This window comes from Oryzias melastigma, unplaced genomic scaffold, assembly GCF_002922805.2.
Source record: "Oryzias melastigma strain HK-1 unplaced genomic scaffold, ASM292280v2 sc00221, whole genome shotgun sequence".
NCBI classification, from domain to species: domain Eukaryota; kingdom Metazoa; phylum Chordata; class Actinopteri; order Beloniformes; family Adrianichthyidae; genus Oryzias; species Oryzias melastigma.
The window spans coordinates 222,886-237,009 of NW_023416883.1; the positions used below are offsets into that span (position 1 = coordinate 222,886).

The 14,124-nt window shown below is 44.2% G+C and overlaps 1 protein-coding gene across 5 annotated transcripts in view; it reads right to left on the reverse strand.

The window, feature by feature from the left end:
- Positions 1-14,124, reverse strand: part of a1cf (apobec1 complementation factor) — a 98,215-nt gene that overhangs the window by 11,884 nt on the left and 72,207 nt on the right. For 3 of the 5 annotated variants that reach the window (XM_024261526.2, XM_024261525.2, XM_024261529.2), the window contains exons 8-10: positions 13,932-14,069; positions 2,802-2,946; positions 2,071-2,306 (exon numbers count right to left, since the gene is read on the reverse strand). In XM_024261526.2, the coding sequence (XP_024117294.1) occupies positions 2,071-2,306; positions 2,802-2,946; positions 13,932-14,069 (519 nt within the window). The remainder of the gene's footprint in view (positions 1-2,070; positions 2,307-2,801; positions 2,947-13,931; positions 14,070-14,124) is intronic. The other 2 variants (XM_024261528.2, XM_024261527.2) reach the window with 1 other exon arrangement.

Consider the following 14,124-nt stretch of genomic DNA (forward strand, 5'->3'; position numbering starts at 1 on the left):
GTCAATTAAAATTCCAGCTGCAGATTTCTTTTTATCCAGAGCGTTTGTGATTTCCTTTACAGCATTAATGATACCCATTGAGGTTGATCCGTTTTCTCTGAAACCAGATTGCCTTTCATTTATTATTTAAGTTCGCTTCCTTCCACTCCCTTTCAAGTGATCTACTTGTGATTCATTAACTGAAATGTTATGTATTATGACCTGATTGCTTGAAATAAACCTTTTCATTCATTCATATTGACTGATGACACCACAGAGTCGTAGAAGGTCTTCAGGAGAGGTCCTCTCACTCCAAAGGAACGCAGTCTCCTACCTCCCGAGGAGACTGTGGTCCTTTGGTGTGAGACGGCCTCTCCTGACGACCTTCTACGACTCTGTGGTGTCATCAGTCATCCTGTATGCTGTCTTCTGCTGGAACAGCAGCATCACAGAGAGGGAGAGGAAGACGCAGGACTGTCATCAGGAAGTCCAGCTCTGTCCTGGGCTGCTCTCTGGACTCAGTGTGAGAGGTGGGTGACAGGAGGGTCCTGCAGAAACTGACATTCATGCTGGACAATGAGTCCCACCCCATGCAGGAGACTCTGTCTGCCCGGGAAAGCAGCTTCAGTGGCAGGCTGCTCCACCCTCGGTGTGTGAAGGAGAGATTCAGGAGATCTTTCCTTCCTGCGGCTGTCAGACTGTACAACCAACTATTCTGATCACCATGTGCAATATCCGTAACTCTGTGTACAGCACAATTTATTACTTTTTATTATCGATCAAATTATTCTTTAATTTCCCTGCGGGCATGTCCCAAATGGATTAATAAAGTTGTCTATCTATCATTTGACTGGGCAATACCTGTATATACCTATACATACTGTACCTACCTACACTGCAATAACTGTCAAATTGCTATATATTACTGATTATTGTGTAACAGGATGTGTTTTTATTATGTTTTTATTCTATTTTTTGCTGGGCCCTGTTTGTGTGCACTGACTGTTTTGAATGGACCTAATTGGAAGATGAAGAACAGGTGCACTCCAGCCACACCTGGTGACTTTAAGAAGAGCACCAGGTGCAGCAGCAAGAGGGACGGACACAGAGATGTGCAGGCACACAGAGGCACATAGAAGACGCGCAGGAGGATGAACAAGACTCACAGGCGGGGATCCCCACGTCTCCCGGAGCCATGCCGCCCTGGGAGTGGGGTGACCACCGGTCCTCCCTGGACGGCACAAACTTTTCGCCACCTGATGTGACGCGCTTGGAGTCAAGGAAGGGGAGAGTCAGCTGGAGCGGCAGAGGGGTGTGGTTGTGACCCACCCCTCTTTGAGCTAAGTACCCCTTCCTTCTCCTTCCTGAAGGGATTTTGTTTTTTTAAGAGTAGTGTCTTTCTTTTTAGCTGCATTGGGAGGGATGCATGCTTTTATTCCAGGGCCTGTTTTATATTTTGTGCATGTTTTATCATTTTTTACTAAAGCTCTTATTGTTTTTATTGTTTTGTATTCAGGCACCTGGCTCTTTTATTTTTCTGGACTCTAACTCCTCCCAATGGACAGCATGGACTCTAACCCAGGAAGGACATTTTAAGGACTCCACCTCTGGACCGAATAAACTCTTTCACTCTCCTGTAAGGGACTTTGTGTGTTGGTCTTTACCCTGCTCCCGGCTGATATGGACCGCGGTGGTGGAGGTGGCGACGGGCTGAATTGCTTACCTTGGCCTCGTCGCCTGCCCCTCCAACCCCATCCCCCCTTGTTACAATTGTTTTGCATATTGTATTTTACTGCTTAGCTATTTTTATAATGTATAGGGTATCCTATTGTCTTAGCTCTTTATAATGTATATTTTATTTTTGTCCTTTCTCACTTATTTCTGACTGTACCTGTGCTGTTGCATATTGCAATTTCTCCATTGTGGGACTAATAAAGGTTTTCTTAATCTTAATATTTACCAATGAATGAACTAATCTGCCATTAGAGATCACAAGTTGAATTAGCTAAATAACCATGAGCTCAGTCTAAAACCAGCAGGAGGATGTATGATGCTGCATAGGTTACATTGTTGTATGGAATGTTTTCTTACCTGTGTTGCTGGTTTGAGGGCATTGGCCTTCAGGCTCAGGGCTGCAGGGTTCATAGGGGTCAGCTCCATTCCCGGCAGCAGGTCGTACAGCTTCTCCTCCACCTGCTTGCCAAGTTTCAGGCCACACGAGGTGCCCCCACTTCCACGTCCCAAGGCTCCGGTAGTATAAGCCAGGTAGCCCCGCCCACCCAGCCCCCGTACCCCCGCAGCCCCTACAGGCACAGTCATGTAAATTTCTACAGGAGAGGCAGTGAAATCAATCAAATCACCAAAAATCAGCTGGGAGAATCGCACAGTCATACAATTATTCAAATCAGAGTAAGTCCTGGTAACCATGGTGACAGGGGAAATGATTTAATTATCTCAAGCTTGTGATTGATTGAATCTGATTCTGTTGGACCAAAAAAGCATAGATTTTTGACCCACATACTTTATATTTACGTGATTGGTAATAGTTTCTGAACCCTTTTCCTCATTTTTACATAAGCCCTGCTTAACAAGGATATGATTTTTTTGCTAGAGGGGTGTGGCTTCATCCAGAAAAAAGTGTTTTAGGCCAAAATTATGACTGTTAGGTTTCAGTTTTGAATTATTGTGACTAACTGAAGAGGAGGAGCTTAAATCAGTCTCCAATGAGAAACCTGGTTAAAAAGTGTCCTGCAAAAACCTTTTAACATTGCAATTCCTGTTCTTGTTCACACTTGTTCAGACTGAGCAGACTGTGTCCTCACCTCTGACAGAAGGAGACCTAATTAAGCCTCGCCCCCCAACAGGAGCTTTGGCTGTAGGGAAGCGGATCTGATTTGGTAAGGCAGTGTAGGCCTGGGGGGCGTAGAACACGGGTGCACCGAGATATGCGGCAGATGGGTCGTACACCTGAATGAGAGGGGGAGATTGAAAGTTTTCTGACAATTAATAGAAATACTGTCAGAATGTTCGAAGAAGGTCAGGGGAAGAAAGAATTGCAATACAGAATAAAACTGATTGTTTCTTCGCATTTATCATGTTCTTGTAGCATTTTACTTCTGCTAGGAGACAAAATTATGCTTAAAATTGCATTTCTGAGTATTTCTTTATTCAAATCGTGGTGAATCAAGAGCAGGTCAACAAAATGCAGTTTGAAAAGATTGTAGTTGTGATATATACTGCTCACAAAAATTAATGGAACACTTTTTTTATTGGGCCTGGCATGAATTGAATTAAACCTGTCTGATAATTTTCTGGTTGGTTAAGCAGCTGAGGGCCTCGTTAATCAATTTCAGCTGTATTGGTGTTCATGGAATTAACAACAGGTGCACTTCAGTGGCAACAATTAGAAAACCCTCAAAACAGGACTGGTGTTACATGTGGAGGTCATTTCAAGTTTCTCCCTCTTGATCTTTTTTGGCTGGTTTTCCACTCGTGCTGATTTTGGCTTGATAATTATCTCTACTGACAGTATGAGGCGATTCCTTAACCCTACAGAAGTTGCACAGGTTGTCCAACTTCTCCAGGATGGCACATCCACACGTGCTGCAGCAAGAAGGTTTAATGTGTCTCCCAGCACAATCTCCAGAACATGGAGGAGATTTCAGGAGACTGCTGGTTATTCTGGGAGAGCTGGACAGGGCCATAAAAGGTCCTCAACCCCTCAACAGGACCGATTCCTGCTCCTTTGTGCAAGGTGGAAGAGGCTGAGCACTGCTCGTGCCCTACAGAATGACCTCCAGAGGGCCACTGGTGTGAATGTCTCTACCCAAACAATCAGGAACAGACTTCATGAAGGTGGCCTGAGGGCCCCACGTCCTGTAGTGGGCCCTGTGCTCACTGCCCAGCACCGTGGAGCTCCACTGGCATTTGCTCAAGAACACCAGAATTGGCAAGTCCGCCACTGGCGCCCTGTACTTTTCACAGACGAGAGCAGGTTCACCCTGAGCACCTGTGATAGACGTGAAAGAGTCTGGAGAAGACAAGGAGAACGTTATGCTGCCTGCAACGTGGTTCAACATGACAGGTTTGGTGATGGGTCAGTGATGGTCTGGGGAGGCATATCCATGGAGGGACGCACAGACCTCTACTGCCTAGGAAATGGTGCTCTGACTGCCATAAGGTATCCAGATGAAATCCTTGAACCCATTGTCAGACCCTACGCTGGTGCAGTAGGTCCTGGTTTCCTTCTAATGCACGACAATGCCCGGCCTCACATGTCAAGAGTATGCAGGCAGTACCTGGAGGATGAAGGAATTGAAACAATTGAATGGCCTTCACCATCCCCTGACTTAAACCCAATAGAACATTTCTGGGACATTATGTTTGGGTCCATTCACAAAGCACCTGTTCCTGTGGCCAAAACCCCCACACCAATGAAGAGCTCAAAGAGATGAAACGACAGCTACAGAAACGACAGCAGCAAATGTCCCAACTACTGTCCAGGACATCTGCAGCTGAACCCAATGCCACACCACGCCACACCAGACAAAGTCATCTTCCCCCTAAGCCAACCAACAGACCCAGACCCTGGTACTGTTTTAACTGTGGTGAGGATAGCCACGTTTCCTCTACCTGCAGTAACCGTGCCAACCCTACCCTGGTCCAGCAGAAGAAAAGAAGTCTGCAACAAAGACGAGAGGCATGGGACCTCAAGAACAAGCAGTCTTTAAACTAGATGCAACTCCTGCGGTGGGACACTCAGGAGCTGTTTCAAGAAAAAGTCCCAAGAATAAGATCTCCAATCTGCCAGTGGGTCTTATTGGAGCAAAAAGCACCGGTCAAGTCAAGATGAATGAACAATTGTACAACTGTCTGCTTGATTCTGGTTCCCAAGTCACCACCATTCCTCACTCCTTCTACATTACTCACCTTTCAGACCTTGACATCCATCCTGTCACGGACCTGTTGGAAATTGAAGGGGCAAATGGACAGGCTGTACCATACTCCGGGTACATTGAACTTAACATGACTTTCCCGCCTGAGCTGTTTGGTTCCAGTATCAACATGAGCACCCTGGCACTGGTGGTACCAGACCACAATCAGTCAGCACCCCAGATCCTTATCGGCACCAACACCCTTGATGTTGCCTTTGCCAAAACGGCGACCTAAGCAAAATTCACCTGGCTATATCTCAGTTTACAAGATTCTCCAACATCGCTTCAACCAAAGATTCAACACCCACATTGCCTCTGTCACCCTCCAGTCTGATCAACCCTACACTATCAAGGCTGGTCAAACCACTGTCCTGGATGGACACCTGTTCACAAAAGTGCCAGGCGAAAAAACTGTTCTCCTTGAACATCCCCAGTCCAGCTTTTTGCCTGGTGGACTTGTCATCAAAAGCTGCCTTATTGACTTGCCACAACACCAGCCATGCCACCTGCCAGTTGTGGTAAGCAATGAGACAAGCCATTCCATTCAGATCCCTGCACAAGCTGTACTAGCAGAGATCAGCAGTTATCAACAAGTCATCTCAAAAAGCCAGAGCATCAAAGGACCAGCCACAGAAACGACATCGTCAGAATACAACTTTAAAGACTCACCCATAAGCCCTGAATGGAAACAACGAATAATAATTAAACTCAACAGCATCCCTGAAGTTTTTTCAAAACACGACCTTGACTTTGGCAAGACTTCGAAGGTCAGGCATAGGATTAAATTGTCTGATCAAACGCCATTCAAGCAAAGGCCTAGACCCATCCACCCACAAGATGTGGATGCAGTCAGAAATCATCTTAAAGACCTCTTAGAAACCGGAATCATCAGAGAGTCTGATTCGCCATTTGCATCCCCTATTGTTGTTGTTCGGAAAAAAGATGGTGGTGTTCGTCTTTGCATTGACTACAGAAAACTCAACTTGCAGACAATAAAAGATGCTTACGCCCTACCCAAGTTGGAGGACACTTTCACTGCTCTTTCTGGTTCGAAATGGTTTTCCGTACTGGACCTCAAGTCTGGATATTATCAAATTGAAATGGAAGAAGAAGATAAAGAAAAAACTGCTTTTGTGTGCCCCCTCGGGTTCTGGGAATTCAATCGAATGCCCCAAGGCATCACCAACGCCCCCAGCACCTTTCAGCGCCTCATGGAAAAGTGCATGGGAGAACTGAACCTGAGGGAGGTTTTGGTCTTCATAGACGACATCATCGTTTTTGCCCCAACTCTGGAGCAACATGAGGAAAGACTGATGAGAGTGCTCAATAAACTAAAGGATTATGGGCTAAAACTCTCAGTTGACAATGTGTGTTTTTTCAGACCTCTGTAAAATATCTAGGTCATGTAGTTTCCCAAGAGGGGGTGGGCACAGATCCGGACAAGATTTCAGCACTGACCAGTTGGCCACCACCCAAAACCCTAAAAGAGCTGCGATCATTCTTAGGGTTTGCAGGGTATTATAGGCGTTTTGTGAAGGGATATTCATCCATTGTCAAACCTCTTCATGATCACACAGCTGGATACCCACCGTTACAGAAAAGACAGAAACCATTCATCAAACCGGATAAATATTGTGATCCTAAAGAGCCTTTCGGAGGACAGTGGACCCCAGAATGTCAACAGGCGTTCAATGCAATCATTGAAAAGCTAACCTCTGCACCTGTTTTGGCATTCGCAGATCCCCAGAGACCTTACATTCTCCACACAGATGCCAGTTCCACCGGTCTGGGTGCCATCCTCTATCAAGAGCATGAAGGGAGGAGTAGAGTTGTGTGGCTTATGCCAGCAGAGGAGTCACTAAGAGTGAATCAAGGTACTCAGCCCACAAGCTAGAGTTCTTGGCCCTCAAGTGGGCTGTCACCGAAAAATTCAATGACTACTTATACGGTGCCCAGTTCACAGTTATCACCGATAGCAATCCTCTCACGTACCTTCTGTCAACTGTGAAACTTGATGCCACCAGCTACAGATGGCTTTCAGCTTTATCCACATTCACCTTTAAGATAATGTACCGAGCTGGAAAGCAAAACATCGATTCTGATGGACTTTCATGGCGACCACACGGTGAACTATCTGAGGACCACGTCTCAAGTAAAGAGAGAGAGCGTATCCAGAAGTTTGCCCAACACCACCTGTACAGTGATTTATCTAGCATTGACCAAACCACCACTAAAGCCATATGTGACCGTCACATGATCTACAACATGTTGCCAGATCCTGATCATGCCCTCATTTTGTCAATCTCTCACAACGTGAACAGTCTGCCAGATGGATTGACCAATGACTCTCAATTTACGTCTCCTATACTCCCTCGACTTTCTATGTCCGACCTCGCAGCCAGGCAGCGTGCTGACCCTACAATCCAGCATGTTATTGCCCATCTTGAACATGGACACACCCCACCTCCAGCTGTCAAAGACCGGCTCCCTGACCTGCCTTTCTTACTGAGAGAAGTAAACAAATTGGAGCTCCTTAATACCCTTCTCGTAAGAAGAAGACAGATCAGAGAGGAAGTTACGTATCAGCTGGTGCTGCCAAGGGAATTCAGAGCTGTGGTTTTACACCAGCTTCACGACCAGATGGGCCACCTCGGAATCGACAGGACTCTGGATTTGGTTCGTTCCCGTTTCTATTGGCCCCGGAGATGTATAAAACGAAAAACACTTCCACAACGAGCCGCACCTCTGGTTAATATCAAAACAACGCATCCGCTAGAACTTGTCTGCATGGATTTTCTTTCTGTCGAACCAGATGGAAGAACAAAAGACATCTTGGTGATCACTGACCACTTCACAAAGTATGCAGTCGCTGTGCCAACTCTCAACCAAAAGGCCCACACCGTTACAAGATGTTTGTGGGATAACTTCTTTGTTCACTATGGAATACCAGAGAAGCTGCACAGCGACCAAGGCACAGACTTTGAAAGCAAGACCATCCGTGAGCTCTGTGTGGTGGCAGGGATCCACAAAATAAGAACAACACCTTACTATCCAAGAGGTAATCCAGTAGAAAGATTCAACCGGACTTTGTTGGACATGCTAGGAACTCTATCCACAAGTGAAAAACAACACTGGAAAGAATTTGTGAAACCACTTGTGCATGCCTACAACTGCACCAAAAACGATACTACAGGATTCTCTCCATATGAATTAATGTTTGGCCATCGACCCAGGTTGCCTGTGGACCTGGCTTTTGGTCTGCCTCTGAAGGATGACTGGTCATCCTCCTACAGAGAATACGTCCAGGAGCTGAGATCCCACCTGAAGGAAAATAGACTAACAGCTATCAAGAACGCAGAACGGAACATGGATCAAAACAAAAAACGATTTGACCAGCATGTGGTTCCTGTGGACTTAGACATTGGAGAGAGAGTCCTCGTAAAAAACGTACGCCTAAGAGGGAAACATAAATTGGCAGACAAATGGGAGTCGACAGTGTACATTGTGGTGAGGAAAGCAGACAACCTCCCAGTCTACACTGTCCGTCCAGAAAACCAGTCAAAACCCCTTCGCACTTTACACAGGGATCTATTATTGCCTTGTGGCTTCTTAGTTTCATCTCAGAAGACCCCCAAGCAAAAGCAAAAGTCTGTACCTGTTCCCTCACCCACAACCGAAGCTGAACCTCTAAGTGATGATTATGATGATGATAATGATCAGTTTATCCCTCTCTTACCTGAACCAGTCACTATTGTCACGTCTTTGGACCTACCTACCGCTCAGCAACCAGACGTCGAACCTGATATTCCTGCTGTCAACTTACCTGTTGCCAGATCACCTGAAGTCCTTCCTCCATCTCCTACACCTGTTTTCGAAACACAACAAGACGAGATGGTGCCAGCTGTAAAAGAAGAACCTGTGGAAGAAGATATCATGATTCCTGTACCAGATCAAATGACGGCTGTTAAAAGTCCGAATGATGTCAACCAAACTACGGATCTCAACACTTCAAATACTGGTACTCTTTCCCCTAAACTGTCATCACCTGCTGTGTCTGATCAACAGAGTCCTGAACCATTGCTTGTCAGGAGGCCACAACGGACCAGGACTCAGCCAGACCGCCTTCAATACACCCATCCTGGGAGACCCCTATTGAAGAGCATCCAGACATTCCTGCAAGGGCTGAGCTCTACATTCCTGCACGCCCTCCAGGATGATGAAGAGGAATCTGCATGCCAAGACGCAGCCAGTCAACACATGTACAGGGACGTACATGAGTTCGGGGGGGGATGTGTAACCCAGACCAGGGACCGGCCCATCAAGCCAAATAGAAACCACCTGAAAGCACTCTTATTGTGGCGGGGCCGGAGTCCCTTTATCAACATCCGGGTCACAAAGCCACTTCCTCTTTGCTTCCTCCACCGGCTGCTGCTGCTCTCCTGTCGGCTGGCTTGGCAGAAAAACTATTGAGCTACACTCCACCATAAACCACCATCACTTACCGGTAAACAGCCCATAACCCTGCTCTTCGGTGAGTTTGAAAACTTCTTTTGAAAAAGCGAATACGCTACCGCATTATTCCTTCGACGCAAAAGCCGCTAGCTAATGCTAGGCTAACATTGTTATTAGTTTTTGTTTTGTGGTTTGATAAGCAAAACTTTTGCCAAACTAACTTGACGTTTCAGCCAAATTAAATCGGATAATAAGAGTTTACCTCTGCCATATCTAGTTTTGTTGGTCTTGTCCGCTTTGGACTGTCTTTGACACTTTTTGTTGGTCTGAGCTAAAACGTTTTGGAGTTTTGTATTGTTTTTTTTTTTCTTGATGCCGCATGTAATGCTCTTCTGTGAAAACGGTTGATACATATAGTTCGAACAATTTAAATATGCTTGATTTATTGACATACTTGATTTATTCACACTTTGATATTTTGAATTTAACGCATTTGCTAATTGATCTATAAAGTGCACTTACATTTTTTGATATGAATAACTTGAAACTCTTTAGGCCTATTTTAAAAAAAACTTGATTTGAAAGTAATAATTTCTTGGTGTACATAGTATATATGTATATTGGTTTATGGTAAGTCTGAATATGTTTTCTTTGACCTTTTTTAGGTCAGGTTTTTTTTCCCCCCATTTTGTTCTCTCTTCTGGACTAGCATCCATCACTTGGTGACACGGATGACAAGGCGAGCTACCCACGAATTCTAAAAACACGGACAAAAACTCTGAACAAGAGAGAACACGACAACACGAGAGGTCTCACTCGACACGAAAAGTCAGAACTTTACAAGACAGCGGAACTCTGGACGTTCGTCCCCTCTTTTCCCCCTCTTCTCTCTATTTTTCCTCCTCTAGGAAGTTTATAAATGTTTGTTGTCCTGTTTGTTTTTTTTTTTTTTAATACAATCAATTGATTATTTTATCCCTGTGTTGCGTTTTTAATCCACACACTCTGGGCTCCGTGAGCCGAAACACCTTCTTCTGTAGGTCAGTGCGCATAGCCTAAAGGAGCGTTACAGGTTGGATCAAACATGGACAGCATATTTGTGACAGCTGATGGGATTTTAAAAATGTCTCTTTTCCCGCAAATAATCAAATAATTATTGACGTTTCTGTGACCAATAAATCCAATCCATTTTCCCCTCAGATTCCTTTGGAAAATAATGAAAGCTAACATCAGTCTGGCCTTTCACTGAATTACAATCCTTTGCAGCACAGAAGTGGGACGTTTTATTATCTTCTCCAGCCTCTACAGCTACATCGGGTTAGCTAGCTACTGTGACGTATGAAAGTCTCAGGAATTCAAACAGAGTTTTTATCAGGGACTTTGAGTGACAGCAACTTAAAAGGAGAAATACTCTGAAATGCAAACACAAAATGATTTCTTATATTTTATTCTCTTTCAGAAGAAAAATGCCACACAAGAATGTTAAAAACTAAAAAAACATGATTTTCATTGAATGAGGACTTTAATATCTATGCCCCCAATGTGCATGAGCCAAATTTTATACACAATAATTTGAACAAAGTGGTCCAAAGGCGTGACAGAATTTTACTTCTTGGCAGAGATTTTAATTGTGTTATGTCACCCCATATGGACAGACAACCAAAATCCAAATAATTCAGCATCTCGAAGGAGCAAAGCTCTAAAACACATTACGACAGAACCTGGTTTAATTGACATTTGGAGAAATAGATTTCTTAGGATTAGAAATTTTACGTTTTATTCACACAGACATGCATCTTATTCTAGAATAGATCCCTTTTTTACCCCTAAAGCAGAAGAACATCAAATCAAATATACTTTATATAGAATTGAAAGTATCACTCGTTCTTTAAAAAAAAAAAAACATTTATGACATTATGAGTCAGAAATTAAAGTAACGTTATTTCTATGGTTGAGAATCTGTGTTTCGGTATCACCTATTTCCGTGTGTTGGACCGGAACTAGTTGGACTAAGTGATCACGTTCTAGCTTTACAGAAGTGTCTGACAGTGAGAGAAAAAAAAGTGACAGCTGCCAGCACGTCACAAGATGACTCATTGGGGGGTTTTCAAATCAGGGCCCAATAAATCAAGGGTCCGGACGTCCGGTACTGGGACCGTTGCGTGTCTGGTGCAACCTCCGTAACCCGGTTTACCGGCATCCTGTTAGGACACCCAGAGGCTGGGAGCTGTGATTCATGAGCCAGCGCATTTTGGGTTGGGTCCTGGGACCGTTGCACGTCTGGTGCCATCTCCGGTACTGGGTATACTGGCATGCTCTGCATCCCGATAGCTGGTGGTTGGGAGGCTTGATTCAATTAGATCCACCAGCTCTTCACATTTTTGACCCAGCACCGCTGCGGGTCGGGTCAAGTTTTGATGCGGTTCAAGTTTTGACGCAGAGGGACCTTTAACCATGTGTCAATATGTGGCGAAGTGAGAATGTGTTGGATGTTGCTACCCTCTGTTGCCATCTTCTTTTTCTCTAAACTCCCCTCTTTTACCTTTCTTTTGTGAAGTGACGACACCCAAAACGCAGAGGTCTTATATATGTTACAACTTGGGAATGAGAATGTGTTGATTTGGGAAGATGTATGCATTATTTTTTATTACTGAAGTACCAAAATTAGCACAGAATATTAACCGAAACAAAAAAAAAGCTTTGACACCGGAACCAAATAAAATCCAATCAATACCCAACCCTAGTCGCAAGGCCACAATTACCCATCTATACATGCCCAGAGACAATTTAGAGTAACCAATTAACCTTTGATGTTTTTAGACTGTGGAAGGAAACTGGAATCCCTGGGGCCCGTTTCAAGAAGCAGGTTCAACAAATTTAGAGTTCAAACCTGAACTTAGAGTCACTGGACTCAAAATTCTCAAACTCAGGGTTTTCGGTTCCAGAACAGCTGAAAATGTTTGATTCAATCAACTTGAAGTTGTCAGAACCAGAATCAGGTGTGAGCGTCGCGACCATAAAAAGCCCTGATCAATGGAGCAAAGACAGCACGATTCACCATGGCAACGGGGACAAACATCTGAGTTACCGTACTTCCGGCGAGGGAAATTGATAAGTTCCTGCAAGCATATGCGACTATAGGAGAACATTTTCATCAAGAAAAGCAACACAGCTGCAGCGGTAGAACAGAGAGAAAATATCTGCAGTTATTTGAATCATTTCTAATAATGAATAATTAATGTCAGGAAGGTTATTTTGTCTCTTGTTGAGTAAGGAATGGTTTTTGATCTGTTACTAATTTAATAAGTAATCTCCGTGATCCCCCCCACCTACACACACAGATATCACTGCACGCTAAAAAGAAACTGTAGCTGCCTGGCATATGTTAAAAAAGTATTTATTTAATTGTCAAGACTTAAAAAATATTCGCCGAATTTTTTTAAACGTAAAAATAACTTTCCGATGCCGAGAGTCGAACTCGCTATCTATGCGGTGGGAGGCAGCGTTGCTGTCAATTGAGCTAATGTCTGACGCAAGTACAGGACGGTGGATAAGTCCACATCCTTCTCCGGTGTTTGACATTCCTTTATTCCTATTGTTAAGGGTCTAAAATAAGGAAAAGAAAACTGTATTTTTTAATAGCGAGTCCCAGGAAAAACTCACTATTTATAATATCGCTGAAATAAAAATGAATCAGGAAACTGCAGTCAGTCGACTCGTGTCCTCCAAATCCTCTACCGACGTAAATAACATTTCCTCTGGATTAATCAGCCTCCTCTCTACATGATCCTCTATGAATGAACATGTCATTTTGGTTTCTGCGTGGTGGAAACGTGACGTCTCTAACGTGAATGTTCTCTAAATGTTAATGAGGAACTCATATTTGAACATCTTTCACTTTAAAAAGGGGCGGAGACCGCAGAGAACTCTAAGTTTCCTGAAGAAAACCTGCTACCGACCAGGTTTCGTTCACAGACTCAGTTACCATAGTGATTGATTCTGAGTTCATCCTAACCCGCTTCTTGGAACGGGCTTGGTTTCGCCCACTTTCCCGGGTTTGAGTTATCCCTCTTTCTGGAACCGAAAACTCAGAGTTTTGCCGAATTTGGAGTTCACGAACTCAGAGTTCCAACAAAACCTGCTTCTTGAAACGGGCCCCTGGAGTAAACCTATGCATGCACGTGGAGAACCTGCAAGCTTCACACAGAAAGATCCTAGGCGGAACTTGAAACGGGGCCTTCTTGCTGTGAAGGAAAAGTGCTCATCACTGAGCCACTGTGTAGCCCCATGTTGTCATTGTGTCCTTGCTTTTGTTTCCTGCATTTGGGTCATGCACAAGACTCTTTCATTTTATCCTCCTCTTTGGGCTGTGTGGCTTATGGACAACATAATTATTTTGGTGCTACACCTCTGCAACCTCTTTTCTTGTAAATGTTAAAAACCCCATTATCAAAGTTGAACCAGAATGCATTTCCAAAGGTAAACAGATGAAAATAAATAGCAAATTAGAAGGATTTAGCATGAAGGCAACACAGCACAAGTCTTCTTAATGAAATTTGATTTTACCTGTCCCAACGTGTAGGCTGTATAGTCGGTTTGAAGCATAGAACTTCCTCTTCCTCCCGTCCCACGAGTGTATCGAACATAACTGTCCTTGTCCACAGGCTTGGCCAGAGTCACCTCGATAGGAGAACCGTCCACTACCTGAGTAAAGAAGAGGATAGCCATCAGCTGGAAACTCTTCTTCCTCTACTTTTGT